The sequence below is a fragment of the Camarhynchus parvulus genome, chromosome 4 (assembly GCF_901933205.1).
Source record: "Camarhynchus parvulus chromosome 4, STF_HiC, whole genome shotgun sequence".
NCBI lineage: Eukaryota > Metazoa > Chordata > Aves > Passeriformes > Thraupidae > Camarhynchus > Camarhynchus parvulus.
Window position 1 is genome coordinate 22,512,140 of NC_044574.1, and position 12,959 is coordinate 22,525,098.

General features: G+C 42.7%; 1 protein-coding gene across 1 annotated transcript in view; it reads left to right on the top strand.

Moving 5' to 3' along the window:
- The first annotated feature begins 4,069 nt into the window (after positions 1–4,069).
- The window catches only part of NWD2 (NACHT and WD repeat domain containing 2), a 51,267-nt gene continuing 42,377 nt past the window's right edge, over positions 4,070–12,959 (top strand). The window contains exon 1 of the mRNA XM_030947530.1: positions 4,070–4,225. Within this exon, the coding sequence (XP_030803390.1) occupies positions 4,075–4,225 (151 nt within the window). The 5' untranslated portion in view covers positions 4,070–4,074. The remainder of the gene's footprint in view (positions 4,226–12,959) is intronic.

Sequence of the window (12,959 nt, forward strand, 5' to 3'; positions counted from 1 at the left end):
CAACACTACCTGTAGCATATCATTCAGGTTACTTCCCAAGCTCTTCAACATAGTAGAACTGATCTGTAACGCTAATCTTCAGACATCTTGACTCAGAAAGCTGGTTTTAATTTGCAGACCCTTATCATGCTGAGTTTAAGCCAAACAACTTGGTGCATTTCTTACTGACCACGATGGATGTGAATCAGGACTACTGAACTGTTCTTCCTACCTTCAGTATCTTACCATTTCCTGTGGGACCACTCAAGAAATAAAGCACCACTCTATTTGAGTTACAGCAGGATCAGATCATCAGGAATAACTAGACTTCACTCATGTGTTTTACCAAGGAATTCATTCTGTAGCTCCATTTAAATGTAACTCAACTTGGAGCAAATAAGCACAGAAGGATAACCAAGAAACGTTATGTTGAAAGGGAAAAAACATACACCAAGTGCATATGGGCAAAGATTCCCTGCTACTATGCAGATTTATTGTTTTTCAGGATCAAGCCATATTTATATGAAGTGATCGCAGAATTATAGATCTGTTTTTGCTCCTGTTTGATATAAGGATACTTCCTGCACTAACTTTAATGACATTGTAGATCTGCTGCAAGTACAATAAAGTCAGGGTGAAAGTTTGGGGATCATGCCTTCAGGCAATGCTCTACCATCTTCCATAGGACAAGAACCTCTGCCCAGGTGGCTTCCACATAACTAATGAGGGGACTCAAATACTGATTTTAACATATCACTTCTAAATGAACAATTTAAAAAACATGTTATTCAATATGAAACAGGGTCATTTTGGTGTATGCATATAACGAACACAGAAGAACCCTACACATTACTTTTATTTTGTTTTACATAATGTTTTTTGATATTGTTTTAATTTTTTGAATTAACAAAGTATTTTGAATTTGAGAAAAGCTACTAACTAATCTCCCAACAGAGTTCACCCAGAGTGCTTTCATACTGATAAAGTCTCAGGTAAAGCAATAAATTAGTTTCTCTGTAGTCATTTCTTTATCCTCTCCATTTCAGCCTCACTGTACTTCATTCCCAGCACTTTATATTCACAGGTGCTAAAGCTTAGGACATTGAGCCCCAAACACAAACAGATTGAAGCTGGGCAGCAGAAGAGATTACCACTCTGAGGCATCTGTCCATTTCAGCTTTCACAGAGGTGGCAGCTACCGTGACAGGAAGCTGAGTCATGCATAAAGGCAATCCAGTGCAGGGATCAAAATAGTAATATAGACCAGCACAGGTTCTGAGCTGCACCGTGGCAGCCTGCAAGCTGCACGGACTACCTGCTTCATATGCAGCACAGCTCTGCCTGCTGCCACCAGCACAGCACAGCCAGGCAGCAAACAGACAGGGTGAACAGCTGGAAGTGATACGCCTGGTCCCATTTCATTCAGCCTGGCTTCAGGAAACAACATATTCAGTAAAAGCTGATGTTGTTGTCAATGCTGTCAAAGATGAAATTTCAAAAGAATTCAAATTATGCAAACTCGAGTTTTCAACTTAGTAAAGATGACTGCCAAAAAAGAGTCTTAAAAAAACGACTGCATTATGGCTGGCATGGTAAAGGGGTAGATTAATGAGCCTCATCTTCCAAAGAAACTGCCTGAGCAAATGATGATAACATTAAGGCAGCAGCAATATGAAGTGATAGTCCCTGCATCCTTACCAGGAGCTGCTTCCACAAGCAAATTCCTAAGAACTGCCTAGTAGTTTATGCAGGAGAAGCAAAGGAGATGGCCCAGCTGAGAGTTAGTCTCAGCAAAGTACGTAAGACGTTACTCAGCCCACACCATAAATCATTTCCTTTGTGCTCTCATTAACTGTCTGCAGCCTCAAGGAGCTGCTTTTCATCTCTGTATTACAGAAATTACCTGTTCATGACACCAGCCAGAAAAAGGCACGCCTAAGCATATTGGCTATACAAAGGCTAAGGGAAGTGCAGATAAGACCAACAGTCCTGTAGGCAGTGACACATATGAAGCCTCATTTCCTAGGGAATTGCATCTCACGACTGTCAGATTTTCAAACCGAATTATAGCAAAGCTTCAGGCTTGTCTTACACAGAGCATCAGAGAATCCAGAGAGAAGATAAATATGCATGTCTACCATGACAGGCTTCAAGTGAGATTAGCTCCTTATTGGACACTGCTGAATCCTACAGGAATACATCTGGATTAAAAGTGGGATTTTTCCAGTTCCTGGACACTCAGTTCCCAACAGTCCCACAACCCTTCTGCCCAATGCTGACATTTCAACATTAATGGTTGAAATATATCCTGCATATTTTTTCCTTTTTGCACATAAACACATTCTCCCCTGCCCAGCTATATTCACAGAATTTAGAGGAATGTTCTTCCTTTGAGGACTAATATCTCAAAATATACCCTTCTGTTTCATTTGTTTGCAATCAGCCCAAAATTTATGGGGCGCAGAACTAACAAAGCAACAGCAAGCAAATAGCATCAAATTTACTCCTTTATACTCACATGCAAATACATATGGGATGCAATTCTACACAAGCCATATTTCTTTAAGAAATCAGGATTTTTTTAAACAAATCTGCTCATCAGTACTTAAGGAACCCATCTGGCTGTCACCTTCGTTTCTGAAGCAGAGATGAGCAGTTTGCTTGCCTACTTTAGTAGCATTGCCTCCGCGAAAGCCAGCTCAGGCTCCCCTGCTGCTCCACAGCGGGCAACTCGTCCGGCTGGGACCACGGCAGCGCAGGGGGTAGCGCAGGCGAGTACAGGTCTTAAACACTGCGTTTTAAAACACAGTAACACTGTTTAGTGTACATCGTACACGCTGTATTGTATATCTGGAAATAGACAAATCAGCTTTGTATCAGTTACAGCACATGAAACGTATAAATACCACCCGCGTTAAAAGACTTTTGTCGCCAGCCTTTCAAACACGGACGAACACCTGCAGAGTGTTTGACAAATCCCTCTGTCCAAGTCTCCATCCTCCCCCAAGAAGGGATTCCCACGGCCAGCAGACCCACCAGGCTGTCTGCAGCCCCATGCCCACCCCTCCCCTGCCCCCCAGCCCCTCCTCTCCGCCGTGCTGCCATGTCCCTGCCTGCCCGCCCCTCCCGGGGAGGTTTCTAAACTCCGCGGCTCGCCCAGGGCCCGCAGGGGCTGGGGCCGCCGCTCCGCTCCGCACCGCCCCGCGCCGCCGCCCTCCGGCGGGGACCGGCCCGCCGCCCCCCGCCCGCCCCCCGCGCTCGGCGGAGCCGTGGCCCGACCCCGCTGCCCTCCTGAATATTTCATCGGCGCTGCCCAACGGGATGCCCCGCCACTGACTGCTGCAAAGGGACCGCATCCCGCCGGCGGCGCGTCTCGCTGCTTCCTGTCTCTTTCATTCTTCAAACCGCAGCTTTTCATTTATTCCGATAAATAAATAACTGATTAAAAACGAAGGAAAGAAAAAAGAAGCAAGAGCATCTCTCCTTTGTATCTGAGCAGCTGGGACTCCTGTGCAGGAGATTACGGAACACAACACAAGAAGGGCTCTGAACTCTTCCGAGTCCAAAGGATGAGCCGGCAGCAGTTTTCCTATAAAAATCCGATCCCGGGGCTGTGACACACTCGGAGGAGCGAAGGCACCGTCAGCCTCACCGGAGGCGTCCCCGCTTTGGACACCGCAAACCCTCGCTGGCGGAGGGCGAACCGGAGCGACTCGTCAGCCAGACCGCGCTCCGGGCGCGCAGCCTCCCGCCGCTCTCCGTGCTGGCCGCGCCCGGCCGGGCGGCGCTGAGGGTCCGGCTGCCGCCGCCGAGCCCGGCACCGCTCCGCCGCAAACTTTTCTACCCGCGCCCTCCTCGCCGCCGGCCGCCGCAAGGGAGCGGCGCGGGGGCGGCCGGCGCTTCGTCTCCTCGCTCCCCCGCACTTCGGCGCCGGGCAGCGGCCGCAGCCCCAGCCGCACCGCTGCCGCGGAGGCAGGCGGCGGCCCCCGGCAGCCCGAGGGTCCGCATGGCCGCTGCCCTTCAGCCGGCGGCGGAGCTGCTGGCGCCGCCGCGGCGCTCCGGGGGCTGCTCTGAGCCGGCGGCTCGCCCTGCGGGATGTGGCCGGCCGGGGCGGGCGGCAGGCAGCCCTGCCCGCGGGACGCGGCGCTGCGGCGGGCGGCGTTCTCCGGCAACCTCTCTGCGCTGCCGTCCCACCTGGTGCCGAGCGGCAGGAGCGTCCGCGTCTTCATCAGCGCCAACCCCGAAGGTAACCGCGGCTGCCGCGCCCGCCCCGCAGCTCCCCCTGCCGCCCGCAGCGCCCGCGCCGCTCCCCGGCCCCGCTCCGAGGCGCCGCTGCTCCCGGGCACCCCCGCTCAGGGGCCGCGGTGTGGCCGGGACCGGCTCCTGCCCCTCTCTGTGCGGCTCCCGGGCGCGGTGCGGGTGCCGGGCCGGGGGCGGGCGGCGCGGGAGCGGTGCGAGGCGGCAGCGGGGTTGTGGGGCGGGCTTTGCCGGGTGTGGGTGTACGAGCTCGGAGCGGGGCTCGGAGTCACCGGTGCAGGTCGCTCCTTAAGTTTTATGTCTGTAAATGATACGCCTGAAAGGCACCGGGGCGCGGGGCATCCTGTCATTTTTGCGCTGTCGGAGCTGCAGGGCACACGGGGATGTGGAAACACGGAAACGGGCTGCCTTCTAGCGAAGGGGAGGCTTTTCAGGGGGGATGTTTTGAAGAGCTCTCCTGGTGGGTCTGGTTAATAAGAGTTTCCGGTAGATTTTCTAGCACAATGAAAGCAGGTCGTAGCCGGCTGAGGCTACAGCTAAGGTGATCCTTTGTTCGTGGCTATACTCTGCTTCCAAGGAAGCACGCCTTGAAACCTGCAGTTTTAGCTTAATAAAGTCGGGGTCGTATACCCAGTATGTGAATTAATTAGGCATCCTGCTGTTTAAAGCCTATTTTTAAAATTACCCTTTGATTCGAGGAATTTGCATACATTCAGGAGGTGTCATTCCCACTTGTAAGATGGGAGTTGCTGAAGCATATTCCCACTTGAAGCACGGAAATAATAAATTAAGCGTTCACACTTGTGACGTTACTTGTCTGTAAAAAAATGAGCCCACTGTATTCACAATTATCTTTCACACCACCACCCACCACCTTCCCCCCAACACTTCTAATTCAACAATACTGTCGCCTTTTATGTAAACATCAGAGATCTGAAAATCATGCCTGAAATGACAAAATAGTTTGAACTTTGAAGTGAAAATTGTCTTGGCACAGATACTTACAGGAGTATGAGAAATAGTGCTCACAAGCAAAAAAAAACTGGGCATAGTGCTGCTTTGAAGAACTCCCACACCTCCAGCACTTCTTACTTGCTTTCAACACAAGGAAACTCTCTGGTCTCATATTCAACATCTCTGTTTGTTTAAAAAGATGACCTTCTTTAAGGAAGGCATGAAAATGTTTGCAGTTTATTGCTGCAATTCAAGCAAAGAGATATAAAAATAGTGATAATTGAAAAAAAATCTATTTGGCTCTGAAAGAAAATTGCTGTGGATTTTTTAGAAAAACTGAAACTCTGAAAGAAAATTACTGTAGATCATTAGAAATGGATTTCTGCCAGCGTTGCCTTAACTGGGAAGCTGCTGATGCCTCTGCATTTGATGTGCATGGCATTTAGGGTAGCTTGGTATGTTAGCTAGTTATTTGCTGAAATAGAAAACCCACTAAACTCATTCTGAAAGTTGAGATTTAAAGCCATATATATCCATTTCCAGGATTTTGCCCTGGAATTGTAATTTGAAAATATCAGCTTTAAAAAAATCCCAACACTGAAAGAAAACAATTTGAACATTTTAGAATTGTTTACATTATCTTTCTTCTAGTCTCACATGGTCACAATGAATAATGCTCCTCATGCCAAATATTTTATCTGTGACATTGCTCCTCCTTTTAAAAATCATTTAAAAAATTAAAATTTAAAAGTTTCAGAATGGCTACAGGTTTTGTTTATGAACATTTAAGAACTCTCAATGACAAGAAACAACCGTTATTATTTATTCATGATAGCACATTGTTGAAGTATTACTGACTAAACGTAACGTGGATAAACGAAAAATTAGCCTGTAATGGGATTTAGACATCATCTAGTAAAGTACTTTGAAATAGAACTGTTGTTGGTAAAACATTTGAAAAAGTTCACTGTGCAAAAATTCTGGAGGAAAAGGTTGAAGTATTCCTACTCAGTAAACCTTTTAACACATTCAGCTACAATTTATATTTGCATGACTAGGGCCTCTCTTATTAATTTTCAGCCTGTCACTACAGTTTATACCCATTCTTCTTGATGCAGAGCATTCCTGAAAAGGGCAATGAGCCCCCAGACTCAGAGGTAGACTTGAACTGTGGTGTCAGAGAAGCATGCGGATTAATCCTGCTAGCAGTCACAAGAATAATTTATCTACCACTGAAAGTGTACAAGCCTAAAAGAGGTTTTCTTGAATTATATGTAGTAAGTATGTAGGGGAGAACTCTGGTAATCAGTGTTTGGTCTGTTCTTTATAAATATACTTCAGTATGACTGAAATACATTATGTTTTCATTATGCAACTAAGAAAGTGGTTATTTGAAAAATTTCTTAACTAGAAGTCCCTGAAAAGAACAACTGGAGACAGTGAGCATGGGTAGTAGGAGCAAGATTGCTCCATTGAGTAAGATTGCTTCATTTTGCACTTTTGTTTTCTAGAGGAAATCTTGTAGATAACTGCAACTGTATTTTCCCCTGCTAGTTAGCAGCATTGTCTTGCTCAAGTTGTTGTTATCAATTAATCCATCTTCACATCACTGAAAATGACCAGATCTTTAGAAACATGGAAGTTGTTCTATTATTTGAATACAAATAAATCTGTTTTCACATTTCAGTAGATATAAGCAATCAGCAATATTTTGAATATACATTTAAATAGGGATTTTGGCTAAGAGAAGTTGAACATTTTTATTGGTTTTGGTTTTCTTGAGATATTTTCGTTATTTCAGAGTGATAAGAAAAGTAAGCCATTTTTGGCTGATTGTAATGAGTGCTTTACTGTTCCATGAAGCAATCTGTGCACTGTTAACAGCCAGTCAGTTAATCACAGTTTCTCTGCTGCTCAGTAATGCCTGTGTAGATGCCTGCCATGAACATCCAGTTCATGTGAAAAACAACAGGTATAAACTCCCATATGGTTCCTTTACATGGAACTGTGGTATCAGCCCTATATAGGTTCAGAACAGTCCAATGATTCTTGTCACTACTTCAAACATAAAGTCATTTGTGTTGCAAAGTTGGCTGTTTTGAGCTTGGTGGTATAAAGAAATATTTTGAGCTCTCATGGAAACTGGTGCCTAAAATGGAGTTAGGAATTTGTCTTGAAAATGAAATCCAGTGAATTTAAACAAGCAGTAAAAACTCTGAACACTTTAAATGCTATTGGTTCTTCTGAAAGTGGGAAAATCAGCCCTTTGCTTGTTTGACTCAAAGTCTTGTTATTGTTTCAATTAGTTAAGACATGGATAATTTTTTTTACTCTGATGTCTTGGAGTTTTAGTTGTGAAGATGCCTTAGTAATCAGTAGAAACAAATGAATGCGCTGACAAGGGATGTGTATAAAGCCAAATCCTGCACACGGGTGGTTCCACTGCAGACAGGATGATAATACCTTTATATAGAACCTGAGTGTGTCCTGACACAGGTGGTGTTAGTCAGCCTGATCTCAAAGTGTAAACAGGGTTGCACCTGGCACTTCACATGGCAAGGATGATCCCCTTCCCAGCCACTCTTTCAGCTACACACTGCACTCTCCTTTGAGCAGCACCCATGCATGCTTCCGGAGCTCCAGCACTGGATTGCTGTTACTAGATTTTGATGGTTAGTAGTTTTTAGCCATTTTAGCTTATTGATACCCTCTGTTGTATAAACAAACAACTTTGATGAGATCATGAACAAGCTTTGTTTTAACAGCCCTGTTTAATTCCTCATGGTTTCTGTGTCTCCAGTACCCATTTTTAAAACCATTAGACCAAATACTAGTTTTGACATGATTAACAATCTTAAGTATGAAGTCCTACGTATACATGCAGAAATATAAAATGAAGATCTTATTCTATTAGAAGATACTATTGATATTACCACCACTTTAATGATTCCATTGTACAAGCACAGTATAAAACCAACCTGTACAGCTGGAGCTTCACCAGCTTCCCTATGAATTGCCAGAGTGAGATTTCCTTGTCTTATGCTATTGAATAACTTTGAATTTTCTAGATTTACTCTTCAATTTTTCACCTTAGTTCATTTCCATTGACATACATTATCCAGAGCATGGTATTAGTTTGAAAAACACTCCGTTATTGTGAAGTGTAAGTGGTCAATGCCAAGTTTACTTAGAGTGTCATGGTACGTAAAGCAAAATTGCCACCAGCAGTTAGTTTTGTTAACTAGAGAAGAATTAAATAATGACCTGCAGAATTAAATAAGGACCTGCAGAAACAGGTCTTAGCAGTGTTTTCATTTGGACCTGTTGTGGTAGGCTGCTTTGCAGGAATTACATGTGTTTTCATCTATGTTATGTACATGTGAAAGCAAAAGAGTTCATGTGAATTTGTAGTTTAGAACATGATGGTAGATAAAACAGATGAAGAATTATGGTTGCTTTATTTACAAAGTTATTGCCATATGTGATAAGAGAAAGGCATAATCTGGCATTCTTAGCATGTTCAAGGTCTGTTATATTATTTTTACCTGAAATACTGTTTTCCTTAAGGAAAATATAATTGAGGAAACATTAAAGTGGAAAGAGATTCAAAAGCCAGAATAATGCTTAGTTAATGATGGTCCATTGTGACCAGTCCCAAAATACCATATGGTGTCCCTACTTGGATACGTTACATGAAGATCTTTTTATAAAGACAACTTTATATAATCTGAGTGGAATTTGTTCCTTAGCTAAAGAAAACCACAGATGTTCAAGTGTATGAAATTGCAAAGGAGGTGTTGCGGAGATGTGGAGACAAATAACTCCAGGACTTTTTTTGTGCTAAGTGTTAGTTCTGGTTACCTAATTTTGTACCTATTTATGGTTTTGTGTGACGCACATCACTGTAGTGTTTAAGAGTCAAAAACCAAGCTACCACTGGGGGGGGAGGGAAGAGTTCAGTAGTTTTAAAGTATCTCAGAGTCTGGGGGAGAAAAATCATTAAAGTACTCAGGTTTGGTGTAAACCTTGACTTGAAATATGTCTTATTTCAGGAGGTCCAGAGGTTAGAGATACCAACAGTTCATTAAGTTGGAAAGCAACTTGCTATTTCCTGTACTTCTGCTCCTATGTATAATTTTCTCTTTCCTCTTGTGCTATGAAACAACTCCATTGTTGGGGTGATTGAGCAAAAAGCAAGATCTGACTTTCCTTGAGACTGTATGACCAAATTCTATATAGGCTTAAACTTTTTTTGCGAGGCAGAACCAACCAGTACAAGATGGTTTTTTGCTAAGTAGATCCTCAAGCCTTTGTTGCTGTTATTCTGTCACACAGATGAACTTGAAAAAATGTAATAATCTGACAGTCTGTATGAAAAGAACTGCTCTTCATGTCCTCCTGTTCTTCATGTGGGTTGTCTGCTTATGTAGCCAGTGGACTGGGCTAAGGATTTTCTCTAAATGTACCAAATATGCAAATGGAAACACTGAGAACTTTTGTTTCATTTTCCACAAAATTTTCATTCATGTACTCAAAAGGTAGGATGTGCATTTGGCAACAGTACTATAATCAAGAGGTGTTGGGTGGGGGTATTTTAGTAAAAGAGCAAGCTATGTAATTTGTTGGGTTTGTGACTTCTTCTTGCTATTTAGAAATAAGCAAAGTTACCTGAAACTCCTGGTCCTCAGTCATCTTCCTGGTAGCAACACCTGGAGTTATCAGCTTCAAATGAATTAGGTATTTATGTACTTAAAATTTTTGACCACATGTCCATTATTTTTAATATTTAAAATATTGTAATTTTATGTATCTACAGTTGTCTGTACCCACATATGCACACATATACATAAATTATGTAAAATACTCTAAACTGTATAGCATGGTATAAATGGATGTGTGACACTCTAGTCACACTGTCATAGAGTATATTCAAACTTGCTGGTAGTGCTCAGTTCTCTTGTGAGAACTGAGTATGTTCAAAGGGTATCACTCAAGGTTGTATTTCTAGCAATACTGAAGAGCTGCCTAGATTCTGTTGACTGCTGTTGCAAAAGTAAAGGCTTTGCAGAGGAGTATGACTGCTTTACATAGCATTGAAAAAATAATATTAAACAAAGCAGAACCTACCTACAATTTCTTTTATGTCTTTCTAACTTGGCAAATATTGCTTTATTTCTTTGGATGTATTATTCATGCTAGACCATGCCTCATTCTTAGGGGCAGTGGCTTTCCTTCAGTGAGGAAGGGCAGCTTCTGGACTCTTGACAGTTTCTAAGTACAGTGAGGGACAATGAAACAAGTGTGCAAATCTCATGTGATATTAATTTCTCAAATAATGTATTACATGATGAAGAGCAGTGGTGTTGAATTGGGTCTTTGTGGGAATTGCTCCCCCAGCAAGGTATGAGACCTTTAAATGAGAGATAGCACCAAGTAGGCAGTGTCCCAGAGCCTTCTCCAGTCAAGAGAGGGGGGAGCTTCTTTTCTGCCTGCTCAAGGGCAGTGAGGTGACCTCTCAGCTGAGCAACAGTCTGCTGAGCAGCAAGCTGAAGAGGATTTCCAAGGCTGTGCTTCAAGGAGGCCACGTGTACTTTGTGGTGGGATTTGTGTAATCACATAAAAGCAGTGGAGTACAAAAGGTACTTGACTGCAAAACTTGGCATCCTATCTCTAAGCTTATGCAGCAAAATAATTCCTCTTAAGAAACTTGCATACAATGACTGTGTGGGCATGTGTCCACAGATTGGTGAACATGCAAGAGAAGATCCTCCTTTAGACTTTAAGTGTTGTTTGGACAATTTTAAAATATATGTCACATAAGAAAACTTCAAGGAGTTACTAAACTTCTAATTCAAGATAGGAGTTCAGTGCCCAAGTGGTAATTTTGTCATCTAAAACAAATGAAATTTCTTTGAATTTAGCAGCTGAAAGAGTATTGTGTGTGCATCCTTTCAGGCTGCAGTAATAATACATTAGTAGTATCTACCTACAGTAATTTAAGGTTTTAATATATTGAAGGTGGTAGATATAAATAGAATATCATAAATAGTCATGTGCATGGATTACAAAGAAATCTGAGATTTTAATATAGGCAGCACTGTTCAAGAAAACTGCTTTAGCCCCTTACTGGAATTTTAATTAAAGAAGGATAATAATAGATAGAATTAGAGAACATAGTTTAATAATGATTGTGTCAGTGCTCCTCTAAAATAAGGCCTGACACTATTCTTATTAATATGGGGTTTGTATCAGAGAGAAGTTTTTACTTAGAAAATCTGTAGTCAGAAGGGGAGTGGGGCTAAATCACAGGTAGCTGAAAACAAGCAGTGTAGCAGAGTAAATGGTAAGAAGAGTAAAACAAGCAGAGTAAATAGTAAGAAGGCCCAAATCAGTGCAGCATGCGACGTGCATGGTGCTGTGCTGGGTAAGGAGGACGTGTGCAAAATGCAGCTTTTGTAAGCCACCTCACCACCACCATAATTAAATGGCTCCATCTGTCTTTGACCCGGTCTTCAGCTCCCTCTGTCGCCACCTGTTACTGCCCTCTGTTGGAGATGGGACCCTGGGCTGCACAGACCTTAAGCCTGAGCAGCTACAGTCATTCTTGTGCAAAATAGAGAAAAAAGTCACCTTTAGAGACCTGATTTATCAGAATGTTCAAAATATACTTCCTGCCGGAAACTGGAAAGAGTAGAAAATGGCAGGACTTCCACACTGAACTTAATCCAGAGTCATGCTGTTGTGTGTATCAATCATTGGGACTGATCAAATAGCTAAAGAGGTCAGATTTCAAACTGCCAGAGCTGGTCAAATACTCTTGTTCAGCCTGCTGCTGGCATTTCCTGGGGTGGCAGAGCTGCATTCTTCAGTAGAGTAACACTCCTCTGTGGAATGATTAAGCGCTTGAAAATATTTTTTAATAGAGCCCATTTCACCCTCCTAGCAATTGAGCACCTTCACAGTCTCATATAGGCTTTATGAATCTCCAAACTAAAACAAGTGTTGAGATAGATAGTTATTATAGTTTATGTATGATACATAGCATGTTATTTGTGAAACTCTTATTTAGTCTCTTAACTAGTAATGTTTTACAAAACATTAAGATGAAAGGAGAAATAATGACTAAGAGCCCTATCTGGACAGCTTTAGTTTCAGAGTTTAAGTAAAGTTTAAAATATTAGATTAAGATTGCTTTTAAATGATTGAGAACCAATGAGTAACCATGTGGGTTAAATATTTTTAGATGAGAGGAGTTACCCATACTTGAAGAGTTATGCAAATCAGCTGTTACACACAAGATAAAGGAGAAGCAAATGCAGGAAGATCAGGCTTAGTGAGTTGGACCAGAGGAACCCAATACTCCTCTCTGACCCTGGCAATTTCAGCTGTATGATGAAAGAATAATAAATCACGAGATGGACAAAATGATGAGGGTGACGTCTTTGTGCTTAATAACCTGTGAGCGCCTTTGCTTCCATGAATTTGTCTAGTTGCTTTAGTAATTAGTTAGTAGTCTTGGTAGTTGTGACAACCTTTCCAAATCTTGAGATGGATTATTGCCCTGTAAAATGCCTAGTCCTGCTGAGTTTATTGGGAATTTTTTATGAACAAGACTGTGCACATTCACCAAAGAAGAGATCTCAAAAAACAAACATGAGAGTATCTGTGGAGAAAGGGTACCTAGAAGCAGATCTCCCTAAAAGAGTAACTTTATCCAAAACCAGCATTGTAGTGATCCATTTTTGTGTATGTGTATATAGAAAGAGAGG